Here is a 20,073-nt window from a genome sequence, read left to right on the forward strand (position 1 = left end):
TAATATGGGCAGAACAGGTTTTTTTTCTTTAAGCTTACTATGAGAAATTAAGGTGCTTTGGCAGAAGTTTGCTGACACAGGCAGACATCCACCAGGGGAAACTAGCCTGAGTGAAGATTGGCAAATTTAGATGTCATTGGGAACTCTGTTATGTAGTGGAAAATGTTAGGCTTAACCAGAGAGTGACAAGAGAGCAGTGTGAGGAGTATTGCATTCTCGTGTAGAGGTAGGTGCAGCAGAACAACTAAAACTATGACAGCTTCTTTGCTCTGATTCCAGTTAGATCAAAAATGTCACTGGAGCAGCTTCTCGAAGTGTAGCATTTTATCGAGTACAAATATTTGTTAAAGACAGACAGTGAAAGGCTTGCAAAATAATACATGTTTGGAAAAGTTGAAAATGTAAATGGAGCTAATCCCAGTCTTAAATGATAAACACATTGTGTCTACACTGGAGTTCTGACTGTGTTCATGGTGCAGTATGTATTGAACATCTTCCATGTCAAGATAAAGTAATGTACTCATAAAAATATTTCTGTGTTCTAAAAACTAACATGCCATTCCCCATGGAAAAAGTGGCAACGGTTATCCTCCAGAGGGAACAAAGGGCAATTTAGAAGCCCTTAGAGCCCTAATTATAAAACATATCTTAAATTGTAGTGATAAATGACAAAAACTGCAAAAGCAAGATTTGAAATAATTCTCAAGGAAGAGTCCACGAAGCATTTTCTGCTTGAATGTACTCTTTAATGCTGACAGTTGCTAGAGGTGATTATTTGTGGTGGAAGAAATCTCAATTGCATTTAATAATTCTGCAATAAAGACTTTCTTGGACACAGTGCTTGAACTAATAGACATATTTAGTACTTCTTTAACTGAGTTTCAATTTTAAATTCTACATACTCACTTTCTTTTTTTAAGACTGCAGGGCTGCAGAGTGACCTTGTGTTTGAAGAAATTGGTCGTCGTGTAAAAGAGATCGGAAATAAATTGGTAAAGGAAGTAAATGCCGTATTCCAATGGGACATCACTAAAGATGGGAAAACAGCAATGCAGTGGAGTAAGTTGTAGCTTTTATATAATGCCCTGATGCATTTTTTTAATGAAGTGAGATAATTATACTCATTCTAATTAAAAAGATATCTTGAAAATAAGTATAAGGTATTAGATGAATATTCACTAGGACCTAAAAATCTGAAAGCATACCGAATGCACCACTGACGAGGAGGTCTGATAACGTTCTATAATGGCAGTTACTAACCTTTCTAGGAACATACTTCTGTAACTTGCCTATTTAGATGTAGGCATAGGCAAACCATCCTCTAGAACTTCAGTGCATTTCTGTTTACATTTTCCAGAATGGATTGCCACTGCACTTAGAAAAGCAGGCTAAATTAACCTACTAGGAGCTCTGTGTTACAGTAATTAGTCTGCTGGTGACATACATGCGAACTAATCCAAAACAAATAGGTATTTATTTCTATTGCATTGGTTTTATCACTTTACTGAAAATATAGCCCAATTTGTTTCCATTCAAATTTTCAGAGATCAAGGTTTAATGAAGGTATAATGGTGCTTACCCCTCATTTAAGCATGGGACTGGGTTGATGAAGAGGGGCTAAAGCTTGTAATAGCAATGGGTCAGAGGGGAGGTGTTTCCTGGTAAAGCGGATTACACAAGTGTGTGAAATGGTCTGACGTGGGCAAAACTGCTTCCTCAAAAAAATTATCTTCTTAAATTCTCTTGTGCTCAGTTTCTGAGGACATGTATTTTTGCAAAAAACAGTCTAATTTTAGTAATTGGATATACTTCACTGTCTTTGGATTTATTCAAGTTTTTTTGCTGAGGTGTCCTAAATGGTCTATTAGTGGAATGTAAAGTTTTTCCAAAGGGATAAACCTTAGTCAGGCTGTAACTTCCAGGCCTTTGCTTTTTTGTGGAGAAATGCAAGTCTTCTGGTCAAGTCTGTCACTTAGACTGCCTCATTTTGATTGGTCTCAGTGGTTGGATCCAGTCAGAGCAGTTATGGGGGAGATACAGAGGTGGGCTGCACTTTGACAGGCTAAGGGGAGAGACTGACATGTTGGTAGGTCAGATGAGGTCTGTGTTGTGCTTTGTCCCATAGACTGACTTTTTTAAACTATTGTTAGGTCTTTGCAATGTCTGTTCTCAATAAATGGTTATTGTGTTTAAGAAACTGCTCTTCCTTTTACAGAGTGGTTTAGAAACCTATAACGACACTTTCTCTTTTCCTAATGTTAACCAGCAGAGATTCTGAGTAGCAAGACTGTTCGTAAGTTTCAGGAAAAATACCATATGTAGATTGATCAACATAGTTCTGTTTTACCTGTATTGCCTTTTAAGCAATTTTTGAGGGATAAAGGGTGATTTCTGTTTGGATAGCAGTTAACTGATATGTTGAATATACCCTTGTAGATTATGCAGGCTGAGTACCTATACATCAAAATGAGAGGAGGGTAAATACTGCATAATTCAGCTCAGAAGATCTGTTTTAAAACTCATTACTGCTCTTAATCATTCCTACCGTCTGCAGTTTTCCACTTTTACACTCAGTAATTTAAATGATGAGTATGCTTATAACCTGGACAGAAGGCTTATGAAGTCTTTCCTGTGTTCTTGCTTACGTTTTTAGAAGATATATTAGAAGCACATAGATTAAAGTCCAAAACACTTAAAGTGAATACTTGTGTTTGTTAGAGAATCACTCTGTACACTACATCAGTCATGTCTGTTGTTTCATGTGTAACTAAATGTAATGTAAGTGATGGTCATGTTTATAATAACAACCAGAAAACTATCTTCAAGATGAATTATAGTTGTCTTTAATTTTGGAACTGCTTTGTTTGTCACCTAAACTCAGTATTACATATGTTCAAAGGATGGAGGGACAAATCAATAGAAGAAAAATCTGATGTGGAGTGTTCAAGACATGAATAAAATTTCTCGCACAGGAAGACCTTAAGCTACAAATTGTTGAACGCAGAACAGGCACACGTAAAGATTTAGGCCTGAGCAGTGGCCTTACCTGCCTCATGAGGGGAAACAGGTGGATGTTTTTGCTGTTGTATCCAGAGAGTGAAAGTACTCCTGCTTTGAATAAATAGTCAGCCTTTCCTGTTTTTCAAACAAAGCTTGTCCTCTCTTCTGTTTCCTACTGAAGCAGTGGGAGGAAAGCAGTGCCTTCTTCCAGTGCCTGTTTCCCTAGCTAAAAGGGATTAAATAGACAACTTTTCTTTGTTGTTTCTTTGTCCTGTTCCCTCTGCTTCTGTTGCAGTGAACAATATCTGTACTTCTATATGAATTTGGAACTACTTAAAGCTCCCTGTGGTATGGAAGGTGGAGGAGGTAATCTAATAATTTAAACATTTCCTGTTGCTGACTACTATTAGGAGCTTAAATGAAACATTTCCAAAATCTTGGAAATGTTAGTGCTAATTTTTGTATAGTGTGGTCAGTTCCTTCAAGCTTAGGTGTCAAAACAGTGGCTAGTGCTTATGAATTACTGTAGTCTCTATGGTGTAGTAAATATATGAGGCTGAATGTAAATATCTAGGTGACAAGAAGGGTGTCTGTAGAATATGTCCCTTACTTTTCTCATCAGGAATATTGGTATGCAAGTACTCCCTTTGTATAGCACTTTTTCAAAGAACTTTCTGTGTCATCTGTTGTGGTTTAAGCCCAGCCAGCAACAAAGCACCACAAGCCCACTCACTCACTCATGTCACCCCCCTGGTGGGGTGAAGAGGAACAAATAGAAAGAAATGTTCATGGGTCAAGGCAAGGACAGGGAGGAATCACTCACCACTTATGGTCACAGGCAAAAACCAGACTCAGCTAGGGAAAAAAACAAAATCAATTCAATTTACTACCAATCAAAACAAGGATAATAGGAAGTAAACCCAAATCTTAAAATACCTTCCCCCCACCCCTCCCTCCTTCCCAGGCTCAGCTCCACTCCTGATTTTCTCTACATCCTCCCCACCAGCGGTGCAGGGGGATGGGGAATGGGGGTTGGGGTCAGTTCATCACACGTTGTCTCTGCCGCTCCTTCCTCCTCAGGGGCAGGACTCCTCACTCTTCCCCTGCTCCGCCGTGGGGTCCCTCCCACAGGAGACAGTTCTCCACGAACTGCTCCAATGCGAGTCCTTTCCACAGGCTGCAGTCCTTCAGTCACAGGCTGCTCCAGCGTGAGCTTTCCCATGGAGTCACAGCCATCTTCGGGGGCACCCACCTGCTCTGGTGTGGGGTCCTCCCCGGGCTGCAGGTGGGCATGTGCTCCCCCCTTCACCTCCATGGGCTGGGGGGGGACAGCCTGCCGTCTCACCACGGGCTGCAGGGGCATCCCCTCCTCCGGTGCACATCCTCCACCTCCTTCCTCACTGACCTCGGTATCTGCAGAGGTGTTCCTCTCACATTCCAATCCCACTACTCGCTGCAGGTTTGCCTTCTTAAATCTGTTCTCCCAGAGGCGCTACCACCGTCGCTGATAGGCTCGGCCTTGGCCAGAGGTGGGTCTGACTTGGAGCTGGGGAAGCTTCTAGCAGCTTCTCACAGGAGCCACCCCTGCAGCCCCTCCCCCAGTACCAAAACCCCCACCACACAAACCAAAACCACATCTAATGGTTTTCTGAATATTTTTGTGTGCCTTTGAAATTTCAAGCGGTTAAAGGATGAAGAAAGCAGGAGTTGGTTAATATTAAAATAAACCAATTAATTATGTTAATAACTATTAAATTGTAATATTGGAATATTAAAATAGTTATGTAAACTCACTGACAGAGTGTTAGCAGTTGTGACAACTGTAGTTGTCACAGTTTGTCCTTATGTGGATTAATAGCATACTACTATTGCTGTGTATTTAACTCTAATGGTAGATTTCTAATGGCAAGGTGTATGTATATGCATGATGGAATTTTTATTTGGGGGATTTTTTAAAACACTATTCTGGTCATTAAAAAACCCCAAACAAACACAAAGCAAAAAAAGACCTTCCACAGGCAAGCACTCAAGATGTGTAAGCAATTGCCAGCTTAATTCTTTTTGCTTGTTTGTGTAAGTTAGTATTCAAGAGCATCATCATGTATTGTCTCTTCTACCAGATGCTAGCATAATTCATTTTGCATCGTGAATGTGGAAGAAGAGAGTAGTTTGTGGCTTTGCATTCAAAGGAAGACAGCTTTCTTGCAGTTAAGATATTGTCAATAACCCAAAAGATTTCTGACAGATATTTATATGGTCATCACCAAGGCTTCTGTAATGCACGTGAACGATGACAGCCAATTTAGAATATGTAACATTGACAATGCCATGTACTGACTTGAATGCTTGACTTTTTCTGTTTTTAATGGAATGGAAGCTTCTGTACATAATTCAAAATTTTAGCCTTTGACAAATTTGTGTTTTCCTTTAAAAACTGAAGATGATAGTAAGATGTTACTTTTGCTATAGCTTTAATTTAATTATGTGTCATTTTAGTCAACTCTGCCAGTAGAATCGCACTTCTTTACACTACATATAAATTTGGCCCACTGATTATTAGTTGATCCTCTGCGTACAATAAATTTAAATCAGTTTTGTAAATGTTACGCTAAGTTAGATTATAACAATTTTGAGTTATCTTTCTCTCTTTTCATAAAGTAAAATTGCTGTTTTGAGAGCTAGATCCCATAACATACATAGCTACAATAAAGCAAAGTACATAGCTACAATAAAGCAAAGAGGAAAATTCAACATTAAAATTAATTTAGAATTTGGTTCCTGTGGATAAATATTACATACTCCTTGACCATGTATAGTCAAAATTCTTGACATGGTATCACTGAAACAACTGAAATGTGAGGAGGTAGATTATTTTGGAGGAGTTTTTTGTTTTGATTTAAGCCTGGAGTTGATGCTAATTGTTTCATTATCTATCTTCTTTTTAGGCCTCTCCCTCTAAGGGCCTCCCAGCCGTTTACAGGCAGTGTTTGTGGTTCTCTTGGGCTACCTGCTAGGCCTCTTTCCCTTATTAAATTTGTTACGTAGTTGTGCTGGCTTGTCTTTTAATTTTTTAACTTGTCACTTTTGCACAGCTTTGTGCTGTTGTGAAAACTGCAGCAATTGACAGCATTAGAAACAATCTGAGCCTGCAGCTCATTGCTGTCTTACTCAATGATTGTAGCTCCATCATCTTCTGCTAATGTCCTGGAGCCTGTTAAGAGCTGGGAGGAGGCTGGGAGGGAAGCAAATGAGAGAAAGCAGCAGTATTAAGGATCAGTGTGAAATTCGTTCTCGTGTACGCAGTTGTACCGGTGTTTTCCAGACTTTCGGGAACCAAAAGGTTTTTTTAAAATTTGTATTTATTTTTAGTATTTTGTTTTAATTACAACTGTAACCTTTTGATCTCTATTCTCTGCAGTAAGCCAAGATTTTTGTTTATTACTTTAAATGGAGTGGGATTTGTGAATTAGATTTAGCTTTTGTTGTTACAGAGACACTTCTTGATGGTAGCACTAATATTAGTAACACTAGTCTGTTTAATTAGTGGTGATCTTTACTTTTATGTAGTTCTCTGTGAAGCCATGGGGAGGAGTAGAACCATTGATCTTGGATTCAGGATGTGAAATTTTGGACAGCTCATTCACTGTCTAAACAAGGTTGAACTGTAGCCACTGACAACGGGTCTTAATTAGGGTATTTCTTTATAGAAGCAAGCTGTTTAATTTAAGAGGATGCTGAAAATCCTCTTAAGATAAATCAATACAGATTTTGGCAGTATCAAAATGTAAGGAATAAGCATAGAGGTACTTGAGCTATCTTCTGTTATTTTTTAACAAAATTCTTAATTGAGACCCCCCAGCTTTGACTTCTCCAGTTGTCTTCAGTGCCTAAAGCATGCTTTGCTCTCTGATGCCTATTATTACTGTACAACAGTTGCCTTTGTTTTCAATGGGTATAAAATATTCATCTTTTTTTTAGCATTTAAGCTGCCTCATTTCAACTTCTCTTTCCATAGAGAAAAGACATTGCCATTGAGATTTGTTGGCTGATAGTTAATGGCTCTCTAGAACAGTACTCAGAAGAGTTTACCCATCTGTTGCTTTTCATCATGCTTCTGAAGGCACTGCTGAAAGCAGAAGGTACTTCCATTCCTTTCCAGTTCTCAGAAGAATAAAACTGTGTTAGGAGAACTGGGGAGAAATTGTTATGTGCAGTTGTTTATGAATATCTGACAAATGAAGAGGAAAATGCTTAATAATTTATGATGCGATATGACTTCAGGCAATGAAGAGTGGGTGACATGTTGTTCCATTTGCTTTGAGGAGGAGTCTTGTATTACAGTTACTTACCCTCTGTAAAGCAGAATAAAAGCCAAACCAAACCAAACAAAAAATAGTCTGACCCCTTAATATTTCTCTCCTAGAAATGGTAAGGCACTCTTCGAAGGCAAAGCAAAACCTGTGCCCCAAATCTTAGATTTTTAGGCTATTTGGCTACCTGCTATGGAATGTCAATGTCTAGTGTTTTAGCCTGTATACATAGGATTTTTTTGACCTTTTTATTATGTCTCCGACAACAGCATCTTATGGATGATAATAATTCATAGATATTTAATTACTGTAATATAACACTTATGTATACAAGTAAAAACAAACATTTGAAGGATAACTACTGTTTCATCCACTGAAACTGCTTGATTCTGCTTTTCTGCCAGGTGTGTAATACTAAAATTTTACATATTTAAGAAGTGGGTTGATTTTTAAGGGGGACTTCAGCTTAATTTGTGTTCAATTTAATTTGTGTTGTGACATGCAGTGTTGAGGAGTACCATGCCTGTGTTTCAAACGTCTGGTTTTGTATGGAGTGGATCAGCCATGGGAATGGCTAGGAGAAGAGCTGTATCTGTAGCAGCCATGGAGGGCTACATGTTCTCAGGAACAAAGAGCACCAGAGACACCTTTAGGCTACTCATCTGTTACTGCTAGCAGTGAAGCCACACTAACAGTGCACGAGGTAGTTGCCTGAGAGCTGCCCAGGTCACCAGCCACCTGAACACTGAAATAGCTACACTAGTACCAAGTCATTATCAAGCTGGCTGCTGCAATCATAGTGCAGCATGCAAGCTTCAGTGGCGAGATAGTAGCTATAACCATAGAGACGTGTATCCAGGAGATATGTGTAGAAGGCATGTATGGGAGACTTGCATTAAGACTGTTTCCTGCTATAGCAGGCAGCTGTGTTATATAGCTTTATCTCATAAAGACATATTTTACAAGAAGGCACCCTCTCTGGTCGTTTTGGAAAGCTAGAATTTTTCTGCTCTGATGGCTGGAATCTGTTCTGGTATTCGGCTCATTTCTTTCATTGCTAGTTTATATCCATTTGTCTGTGTGCCAGTGCTGTAGTTTAGTCTCAGTTGTCATCTGAGTACTCTAGGCTAGGTGTATGTCAGGAGGCAAGAAAAATGATCGTATACGTTTCTAATCCTTCTTCTTCTCCCCCCCACCCCCCCATGAAAAGATGAACAAGCAAGTTTTTGGGTTAGTTTTCCGTTCTCTATAAGGAGGAGAGTTCCTTTCCCTCTTTAAAATACCAACATATGGTGTATTTTGGATCACTCTTTCTCCAGTGTGATTCACCAGAATTTACCCACTAGGGCTTACATATCAAGTTTTGGGATTTCATTTTTGCCTCCTAGTTCCTTTGGGGTTTTGGGTGGCATTTTTTTTTTTTTTTTGACTGCTTGCATTACAGATGTAATAACTCATTTATGATAAAGCTTAAAAAAAGGGGTGGGTCAAGTAACAATAGAATGTCCTTCATGTTTTTGTGAAAAAGACATTATTTGTTGTCACAGAGCTCTTCTCTTTTGTGGCTTCTCTGTTCTTTTTTTTTTTTTTCTTTTTTTCTTCCTTAGCAAAAATCTTAATGCTCTTTAAAAAGAATAAAGAGGAAATGGAAATAGTATTTTCATATTTTTGGGAAAAGAGAATACTATTAGATTGGTCCTGGTTTTTTTTTTTTCAGAATTTCTAATAAGTTTTAATTTGAGATATGTTAAGGATTTGATGTGATTAAACATAACAGTTTTGCCGATGGTACCATGATTATGGAATGTTTACAGGCATATTTGTGCCTTGAGAGCTTACAATTAATTATAGACCTGGACTGATAAGCGATGCTCTTGAGACTTGGATAGGAAATGGAGAAGGAGAACACGGATTGTAACAATGTTAAGTATGTACTATATTCAGATTAAAATCTAGGAGTTGTTAGAACTTGCCTGAGTCACTACACCTTTTTAATTCTAACTTTTTGTCATCTAAACTTTACACTGCTGAGACTGATGGATGAGTATTATCAATGAGATATATCAAAACTGCTTTTCCAGCCAATGCTTAGTAGAGAAGAAGAGGGTCTGTTGTGTATTGGGAGATGTTGTGTTGGGCTTTCAGCATCTGGGTTCCCTTCTGGAACAGTCTGGGAGGGGTAGAGACAGCCAAAAAAATTAATGAATGCAAACTGAGGCACAAGAAGGGACTCATGACTCTTGGTCTTTTGATTTCTAAGGTTCAGAACTAATTAAAAATAAATAATTAAGAACTGTAAGCATCCTAGAAAACAATGTGTGTGTTTTGTGAATTTAGTCATGGGGCTTGCTGACCAGCGCTATTTGGCTCAAAGGGAGTTCAGTTTGGCTGCATTGGTATGGTTCGTAACATTGCTAGCATTTGAGTAGAGGTGTATTTTAGAAGCACATTGACAGTTAAGCTTGGTTAATATAATCAGAGGAGCTGGTATCCACTGTGAAGCTTGCATTTCATGATTCAATACGGGTTTTTTTGGTTTTGGGTTTTTTTTTAAATAATAGTCTGTGCCTGCGTAACCTACAGAAGCAATGTTTAAAGGCTTGCTTACAATGTTAGACTATATAGTAGCTGTTTTGGATCAAAAGAATGTTACACAGCTCCTACCCACAAACATAGAAGGTATAGATTGTTCACCTGGTGCTTAGCAATTTTATTTTTTCTTTCTTCTTTTACTGCATCAAGTTAGTGATGTCCATTAAACCTGTTCCTGAAATTATAATTTACCTTTAAATCAAGTGGATAGTAATAATCCAGTATGTTACTTCTCACTAAGCATCATTGTACATTTAATTCCCCTTCTAGTTTTGTTATAACTGGATGAATGTTACTTAGAACACATTTCAGAAAATGAAAGACTTAACACAAACAGACAAAAGGTGTTCCCAGTCTGTATAGTTCACCTTACCCTTTCAGAAAAATTATTTAGGAAAAAAATACACGAGATAGTTTATGCAGAAATAAGTCTCCATAGTTAGGCTAGTGTATTAAAATTTGTCAACTAAGAGAAACCAACTGACAGTATTAGTATTGGCTAGGCAGCCATGATTCTGTGATTAGAGATGTCATGTCCTTACGGGAACATCCACTTGAATAATGATTTTGTTTTGTGCTTAAAAAGCATGGGAGGACCAAGAGGAAAAGGTGTAAAGGGGAAGACTGGTAATCTGCAAAATCTGAGAATGATTTGGCAGAGCACAACTTGTCAAAATATACTTCTAATATTCTTCTAAACAAATGACACAATACCTGATAGTGTTAGCCTTGTAATAGAATATTTTGGCAGGTCATTTGGTGTGGGAAAAGAACACTCTGAAGCTCCAGACACTTTGAGGAATTTTTGGCTTTCCAGAAGAGAAAGGCAGATTTTGGCAAGGCTTTAAATGCTCTTTGCATGAAACAGAACAGCCTGTGTTGCCTGTGGGACAGAACAGGGAAAATGTAGCAGCATGTTTGAACACTACCACATTTGCTTTGTCTAAATATAGGATGCTGTTTTAAAACATCAGAGCTTTATTACTAACTTTAACATTTCTGCAGTAATTGCACTATTAATATCTTGTGAATCTTACATGTTGTTTAAAAATGGTTTTTGCCATCTATACAAGAATTTTCAAATGGCAGTCCTTGCTGTAAACACCCTCCCCCGTAGTACAGGAATAGGGTTTTTTTTTCTGTTCTAATCTCAATTACTTTCTTTCATTAAAGAAGAATTAAACCCCTTTCATTTTCTAAGTTAGCTTGAGCTGTTAGCTCAAGATTTACGTTTAGACTGGATGCTTTATAATGATAGATAAGGAGAGTAGTGTTCTTTAGACTGAAAATTTTATCTTTATTTAGAAATAAAACTATCTTTGCTGCTTCTTCTCAGCAATTGACTTAAAGAATGGCTCTGGAGCAGTGTATCAAGGACCTGCAAGAAGTTCGGCTGATACCACCTTCACTCTCTCGGACGAGGATTTCATGGATGTGGTACAACAAAAGACCAACCCCCAAAAGGTAAAAATCTGTGCATCACAGACATACTCACTTGTATGGGGACACATTTGCCTTAAACTAAGCTCTGGTTCATGACTGTTTGCATTCCGAAATCCACGACACTGGATATTTTGACAGTGCAAATGAGAGTCAGATGAGATATAAGTGCATTGTTACCTTATACTTAATTAGTCAGAAGACATGATGGAGAATTTATGCCATCTTTATCATCTTGAGACAAAGATACCTCAAATGACATAAAGCCTGTCAGTACGAAGTCAGTTGTTTGTTTGTTTCCTGGCACTTCACAATATAAGATTTGCAAGGTTAAGGTTTGTTGGTTTGATGATTCAGGCTGTTTTGACTGGTCCTGTTGCAGGAAGTTGGTATTTGTTGCAATATTCTGATTTACTGCTACTACTGCAGCAAAGAGAAATCTCAGACAATGCATGCATGTAGATCCATTGAAACTAATCAAAATTCACCCAAACTAGGTAGATCTTTAAGGGAAAGAAAGATTTAAGAAAGGTACGTAATCTGGGTCTGCACTTTTAGCTTCTTGGAGTAATCAACTGCTTAAAACTACTAATTTTACTAATAAAAATGCCTTGTGTAAAAGTCAATTAAACTGTCACAAATTTAATATGTCAGCTTACAGATTAAAGCTTGAGCAAATGAAAACTTTAATTAAGCACTTCATATATCAAACAGTTCTTTTTCTTTCATCCAAAGCAGACATTGTTGGAGACTTTGATTGTAAAATTGGAGACTAGCGATGATGGCAAACGTTTGTTATAAGTACTACATACCACATGAGTAAAATCCTTTGTGACCCTCTGTATATAGCAGGCATAAAGCATAAACAAACAAGATGTTGACATGTAATCTTCAGAATGCTAAAGAACAGTGATTGCAATTCAGGAACATTATCTCTTCTTAGGCATTAGTATTTCCTTTGAGTTTCTGTGAAGTTTTTCATCTAAAGAAGCTCAAAGCTTCATGTATTAAGATTCTTTTCTGCTGGCTCTCTCTATTCCTTATTTGAATGTATTTCAAGTTAATGGAACTATGCAAAAGCACGTTGTTTGAGAACTTTCAAAGAGCTTTCAAATTGCAAAGCCACAGTGAAGCAAAACTAGTTTTAAAAAAATACTGAGCTAGATTGACACAGGGTATACAGCTCTTTGAAGTAGGGACAATAAAAATGTAATATACCAGCATTTCAGTGAAAATATTGGTTGATCTATGATTCTGCAAATGCGGCAAAATCTTGCTTAGTTCCTGTTTGTTGTAATATGCTATGTACAAAGCCAGTACATTTCTTTGGAATATGCGTGTACATATATTGTGCAAGTTCCTGTTTGGAATTGTTATGAATCGAGTAAGTAGCTGACCTTTTCATTAGGCCTTTAATTTTCATTAAATGGCCTTTTCATTCCATTTTCTCATTTCATACAGGGTTATATGGATATCTAGAGCATAGGGAGGGGAGGACTGGGAACTTTATTTTTGTGCCCCGGTAAGTTTTGCCATCAGCTTCTGTGAAGAAGTTTGTCTTATCCCAGGAGAAGTCCTCTCTGCTATATGTAGAAAAGAAATGGAGGCCACTGAAGTTGCTTTGTATTTATGTTTTTTCTCCCCTGAGTGATAGACTTTGCTGTGCCTGCACGCTAGATAGAAAACTGTGATTCTGGATGCTATTAAAATTGAACTTGGATGGTTTTCTGTTAATGACCTATAACCAATGGGCATTGCGCACTGAAAGCTTTTTCCTGAGTGCTAAACAACCACACTTATCTTTGGCTTCTTGTTTGATTCTAGCAGCTCTTTGGATTGTGGCAGGAACAGTTGAATACCCTTTTTTTCCACCCCCCTCCCCCCTCTGCTTTTTGTAGGCATTCTTCTCTGGTAAACTAAAAGTGAAGGGCAACATCATGCTGAGCCAGAAATTGGAAACGATCCTGAAAGATTATGCCAAACTCTGAACTGTTTGATCATCTACCACAGCAGTGAAGAACTTCAGCAGATAGAAACTTCCAATTAGTTCAGAATGAATGATTGAAACATTTGCAGGCTACTTAACATCAATGTATTGATTCATTATACTGCTAATATACAAGCTGTTTTAATTGCTGTAGACAGAAAGTTATGAAATGAATGTAACTGTTACTATTGTCCCTTTTTTGTTTCTCAGCAATGGTAGAGAATCATACTTTGCTCATTGCACATGTTTATCTAAATAATATGTATGTAGTTCCTACAAAGATGCATATATTTCTATATTAATTCTGAAGAAAATTAAACCAATACACCTCTTTGATATCTCCTTCTCTGTGTCTGTCAGTCTTCATTTATATTGCCTTAGATAGACTGTCTAATTTCTATGAATCTAGTTGGTATGTTATTAAAATTGACATTTTTTTTTTTTGTCTTAAGTTCTCATGATCCCATTAAAACAACTGGAAGATGGAAGTCAGTTCCATTTATTTACATCTTGTCATTATGGTTTTTTTTCTGTACAGGGAAAAACTTTTGAACTTTAGCTCTGCCCACCTTATTTAGACAGTCATTTTTATACAAGTTACTCATAAATTACATGGAAAGTGGTAAGCATTAATTCTTTAGGGGAAACTTCTTCATCTGAGAGGTATTACACTGCACCAAAGGCTGTCACTGTAGCCAGATTGTTTTTCATGTAGATTCATTCTCATGAAGGCCAGCATCATGGCAGCAGGGAAAGATGTAAGAGTGAATTCCTCATTTTGTACCTATGGCCAGAACTGAGGTACCAGCTGTGGCCATATGTTTTCCCGAAGAAAGTATGGTCTTAATCACTGATTGCCACATGAACACCTGGAAATTTGATTTCACCAATGTGACCAACATTTTGTGTGCTCAGTGTCTTTTTTTCCTCATTCAGACTTGTTCTATGTCTACAGCAGTCATTGCTGTATATAAGTGGGACGTAGTCATTGCTTGTACTGCCCAGCTTCTATTTACCGAGCAACTTTGTGACAAATAGATAAAGGTGTCTTCTATTACTTTCTCTTAAGAAACTGTATCAGAAAGACAGATTGATTTCAGCTTTGTATGTTTACGCATACACATGCTACACCAAAAAGAATTAGTTTTCTACATATATCCTTCCTGTCTATAAATCTATATGTAATGCCATAAAAATATGTGTATTAAGAAAAAGGAACTATGAGGAACTAACTTTGAGTCTAGGAAAGCAATTATCAATACATCCATTTAAGAATATGGTATTTACTGTAGGTCACAAGGTCTTGAAAATTCACAACAGGTGATTTTTTTTTCTCAGCCCCATAGGTTGTCTGAAACCTTAAAGCACTGCTCTGCAAGGAGGGAACAGACTGGGTTTTTTTCCTCCCCTTTGGAAGTGGAAAGCAAAAATATTCAGGCAAGGGAAGTTGGTATGTTTGAAACTGTTGTGATTTAACAGGTTGGAGTTCAGTCTACTAAAGAACCTCAGTTTACTAAGTGTGTTGGGTGAAGATGAAAGAATAACCCAAGAATCATATCAATTATAGGTACTCTTGTGCTGATTTATATCCTGCATGGTTTCAGTTGAACACAAAATCCACATGCTTCAGTTACATCCCCAATACTGGCCTTAAAAACATGGAAGATACACCCCAAAGTTACACTGATGTTTGACATATACATCCTAGACTTTAGCCTGACTTCAGCTTTTTCCTGCACTATGACTTGGTCATAGGTGTTAATCTTGGGTGGAACAGAGAGTCCTCCCTAATTTACTGCAAAAGGCTCTTCCTTTTGCTCTCCTTTCCCAGGCTGATTGAGCACACCTCTCAGTATTGTGGTAGGCTCTTTTCTAGGAGCACAATTCAGGTGTTTAATTCTTTCATCTGCTTTGTGGCCTGAATAGCCATTATTAATGATTTTGGCATGTTGGTTTCATCCCTACCCCAATGTATTTACCTTCAGAATGTTCTAGTTAGCTCCTGCTAACTAGTAACTTAACCTGTTACTGTTGAAGGTAAGGTCACTTTGCTATGTTGAACATATACTTGAAGTGATTTGGAGCTTTTGGGTTTTGTTTAATTGCTAGTACGTGAAAAACCTTCTGTTTGTGGTTGCTAGCTTTTAAGAGTAGTATTCTCAGAAGCAAGTAATAAAATCAAATAGGTTTAGGAGAATCCATGCAAGGGAATGTTAGCCAGTTTGGTATGTGATTGTTTCAGTCTGAATGATACTCAGCTGCTTTCATCTAGAATGGTGTCATTCTGTTTTGGGGGCTTACGTTTCAAACCTGTCCGGACCTCTTTCATCTTAAGGGGTTTTGGGGACCTTTTTGTCATCCAGCCACAACAGTATCAGTACAGTGTTGCATCCATTTCCACAGAGGACCTAGAGACATGCAACAGCAACACACCACATTCTTTTTTTCAGGGTAGCTGCTGCTTTGAATGTTTTTTCTTTGCTAGGGATAAGCGCCGTTACCTTGGATTGCAAAGTCCCACTTGTTTGCCAAACATCTCAGATAGCTCTTTAGTGATATTGCTAAATTCTCTAGCAAATAAGGAGGTTTTTACAAGCATCTTAGCAGTAAAATTTTTAACGGTGCATATACTCTATTTAATGTGAAGGAGAGCAAGATTTTCTGCTGTTTATTGCCATGTGTGCTTTATGGTGTTTTGATTAATTCTGTATACAAGTAAATAAGGTGCTGTCTGGACATCAGTGTAAAGTCTGGACATCAGAGTTTGTAGCAGTTGGTGGTAAGTAAGAATTCAGCTGTTTGTCTTTCTGGAATAATTGAATTAGTGCTAAACCTGGTCATGTAAACTGGTGTGATTTTTAATCATGGTACAGTATTATTTTATTTCTCTTTTTCCTTCTCCTTACATTCATTACAGTCTTCCTGCTGGCTTGCAATTATGTCCATCCTCCAACAAGTAAATTGCAGTTCCACTGACGTATGTCCTCTTCAGTCATTTATGGTTTGTCTAAAGCAGGAGAGCAGTAATAATGGGTGGGGAAAATTATATAAGCTTTCTGTCTATTCATTTTGACTTCAGAGAAGCCTGTGCTGAATTTTATGCTTTCTAGTCACTGGAATTGTTCTTAATTAGTTTATTTCAGAGGAGTTCAATACTCCTTCCAGCTGTCATCAATAATTACAGATAACAGCTCTTTAAATGTTGACAAGTGCATTCATGATCAGAGGATATTAAAACAAGTAAAATGGGGGAGGAGTGGAGGTATGCAAAGAGGTGAACTTGAGCAACTTCAGACAGAGAAACTTACATGCTGTCTCTTCTAAGGCTTATTCCCACCTCTCTACAAGCACCACAGTCCTAAGGGTTATTTATATTCTAGTCTGTTGGGCTGTACTACTTGTAAAAACCACTGTCCTTCATTGCTCAAGAGTCACCTTGATAAATTAAAATGCTTTGTAAAATGGAAGAATTCAGTGGTATAACAAAGTATTCTAAGCTGAATAAATAAACATTTTTAAAGAGTTTATTGTACTTCTTTTTTTTTTAAATAAGGCTCTTTAATATAATGCAGTATACCCTGACAGAGGTAAATGTCACTGAAATTATATCTTCTATTACCCTCCACGGGCCATAGGGAGAGAGCAGCATTCGGAGGATGATGACTTTGTCTTTACATAACATTGCGTCCCTCTAGCATGAACAAAGATCTGTGTAAAGAAACGACAAGTCTCATTGCAGTGTTTTCTTTCTGATCATAATCTTTGAAAGGGCAAAGGGAGAAAGGAAATACTAATATCTCCCAATTCCTGCAATGTTTTTTTCTTCTACTTCAGTTGGTGCAGATATCTTTCTACCCTCGTGAGAATGAGTTCTGCACAAGGATTCTTCAGTAGAAATTCCTTCCTTTAGGCCATTGGCTGTATTTTCAGCAGACTGAGCTAGACAGCATCGGACATCTGTAGATCTGAAGTCAGTTAGGAAAAATATAGTAGACTATGAACGTGGTTGCATGTATATGACTTCTAGATTACCCTCATCGTACAATTCAAATGTGTCATTCATCTAAAAACCAGTGCATTGACATGATAGGATCTTAGATCAGTGGATAGGCTGAGCTCTGTAAGAGGTGGATCTCTTTGTGTCTCTCACTGTCAAAGTTCCCATAGACTGCTAAATTAAATCAAATGTTCTAAGGTCACTGTGTCTTAAAGCTAGAACCAAGCAAGGTACAATAATATGTAAAGTTGTCCAAATTATATTATGTAATGTCTATGCATCTTGCTAAGAGCCATGTTAGAACATTATTCCTCTTACATTTCCCTACACTACATATGCCTTTGATGATGATGAGTGCCTTTTTTCACTAGAATTAATACTATTTTATTAAAAAATGGGCATCTCATAAGCTGAAACAATTGAGAATACTCAAATTTAAAGAAATACCTGATTTATGTTAAGGTTAAACTTTTTAAAATCTCTAGTTATGGAAGCATATAATCTCATACAATCTTAAAACATTTTTTAAAACTTTCAGCAAGTCACTGTACTGAATTAATCATCTTTTTTAACCAATACTTCCTCTTTCCCCTTCCCTACCTATGCCCTCTCCCATTTTTTCAGTTCTTTTGTGAAGGCATGTCAGGAGGAGCACAAGCATAGGTTAGTGTAGCGATGTTGGTAGTTTATGAAGACTTGGATTTGGAATGGGAAAGAACAGTCTATTGTGGCACCTAGATTTTGTCTGGTCAGAGTCAGAACAGAAATGAAGCTGCCCGAAAAGTCTTGCAGTTGTGTTTCCAGGGCTTCTGTGAACTAAGTAAAAAATGGAATAAGTAGATATAAACTTGTGTTTGTGTTTCTATCCAAGTTTCTATCTGCAGCCCACTCAAAAAAACAATGACAGTGAATTGCTGAGGTTTGATTGCATCCTCTAACTTTACCCCCAAATTTTCCTGTTTCTGTAGGATTAGGAAAAAAAAAAAAAAAAGAAAAGGATGAATTAATTTCATACTAGAGTGTAAAAGTCTACAATCTGGTTAGTGTTTCCAATGTTATTAGGACAGCAGGTTCCCAAAGAAAATAGAAATTGAATTGCTGCTTACATCAATCAACATACCTAGGTTAAATCTCGAAGCACTATACAAGTATTTTGCTCTTACATTGCTTTTTTGTGTACTGTTCTTTACTTGTGCTAGTCTGTCATGCACTTTACCTCAGTGGAGACTCATGAAGCTGCCCGACCTTTTCATGAAGCTGCCTGACCCTCCTGTTTTCTGCTCCCCTGTGTCTGTTTCTTTTCTGGTCAAAACTGGTCTGTGCTCTGCACAGTTCAGCATTCTGCTGTGTGAAGCTCGGCCTGATTTTTATGAACAGTGGGTAATGCAATTCTGGGTATCTGCTGTAACCTTATCAGAGCTCATAATAGCTATGGAGCTGAGAGCATTGTAATCCTGTTAGAAAACAGATGATAAAAGGTAGCAGAGTTTCTGACTGAATGTAATACATGTGGGTTTTTAGGTGTTTCTTTTTTCATGAAGATAAAATGAGGCCACCTGAGGACTATATCAGGGAAAACATAACCTTCCTAGCTCAAAACATATTTTAAATGAATTTGTGTTTATTTGGTTCTTCAGTGCTGTTTTTCACGTATGTGACCAAGCGCAGCAGGGAAAACTATAAATGTACAAAAGAAGAAGAAAAAAAGAACAAATAAACCCTGTCTGTTATTTTTCATTTTCTGAGGAAAACAAAAATTTTAAATGAGGAAGTATCTTCCTTGTGTGACCCACATCACCGATTCAGTTGGGTTAAGCAAATGCCCAGAAGTCATCTATCTGTGAGGCTAGTAATGGTCAACACTGACTAAGCTCCAGTTTGGCTTTAGGAAATTTGTTTTGATAGATGATCTTATTCACATCTGAAATAAAATCAAACATCTGATCACTTGCAGTCGTTCCAAGTTAGCATGGTGTTTTGGGGGGTTTTGTTTTGTTTTCAAAAGACGTCTTTATCTATGTGCCTTTTGCAACTTCAAGCTTGGTGATTAATTCCAGGCCACTTAATGAGTCTGCAATTTCAGTAGCTTTTGTGGTCAGCCTAAAAGCAGAGGCCAGTGTTGTTTATTATCAAAATACCTTATTTTGAAAGGAAATAATAATGTACAGTCAGAATGGCATGCTTTTATTTAATTTTTCAGTATTCCAAAAGGAGTGGTGAAACCGCTCTTCAGAGGTCGAGTGCTCTGCTAAACAACTGCCTGCTGGATGATGTGAGATCATATGATGCCCTCTTGCTATTTCCTAGCAGGATTGTGGTTAGTGAAGGAATTCTTACGGTTATTTATGGCAGTTCCCGCAAGCATAGTGGCCAGGCCTACTAAGCTAGGCTTTGAGAGTCTGCAGCACACAGGTATTTGGGAAAACTTTCTAAGGAAGATCAAGGAGACCTAAGAAAAATTAACTTTTTTTTTTTCCTCATAGAACAGAGCCACAGGTAGCTTTGGACTCAGAAGATTGTAATAAAATATATGTAAGTGTGTTTCAACTCTTTAGAGCTGTTTGCAAAGCTCTGCCAGTAAGTGTGCTGCCACATGCTAGTTAGAAAGTAATTTTTTTAAAGTGCCTTCTCGATGTCAGAATTCTTTAAGGAGCTTTCGTGGTTACTGGGATTTTGTAGTTAGGGGAAAAATTACATAAAACATTGTTTTCTTGGGCTGATACAAATAGTATTTTAAGTAGACCAAA

General features: G+C 37.6%; 1 protein-coding gene across 1 annotated transcript in view; it reads left to right on the forward strand.

The window, feature by feature from the left end:
• The window catches only part of HSD17B4 (hydroxysteroid 17-beta dehydrogenase 4), a 67,115-nt gene extending 53,444 nt beyond the window's left edge, over positions 1-13,671 (forward strand). Inside the window, exons 22-24 of the mRNA XM_052775892.1 lie at positions 921-1,059; positions 11,239-11,366; positions 13,241-13,671. Coding sequence (XP_052631852.1) covers positions 921-1,059; positions 11,239-11,366; positions 13,241-13,330 — 357 coding nt within the window. The 3' untranslated portion in view covers positions 13,331-13,671. The remainder of the gene's footprint in view (positions 1-920; positions 1,060-11,238; positions 11,367-13,240) is intronic.
• The last annotated feature ends 6,402 nt before the right edge of the window (positions 13,672-20,073 follow it).

The sequence above is a fragment of the Harpia harpyja genome, chromosome Z (assembly GCF_026419915.1).
Source record: "Harpia harpyja isolate bHarHar1 chromosome Z, bHarHar1 primary haplotype, whole genome shotgun sequence".
Taxonomy (NCBI): domain Eukaryota; kingdom Metazoa; phylum Chordata; class Aves; order Accipitriformes; family Accipitridae; genus Harpia; species Harpia harpyja.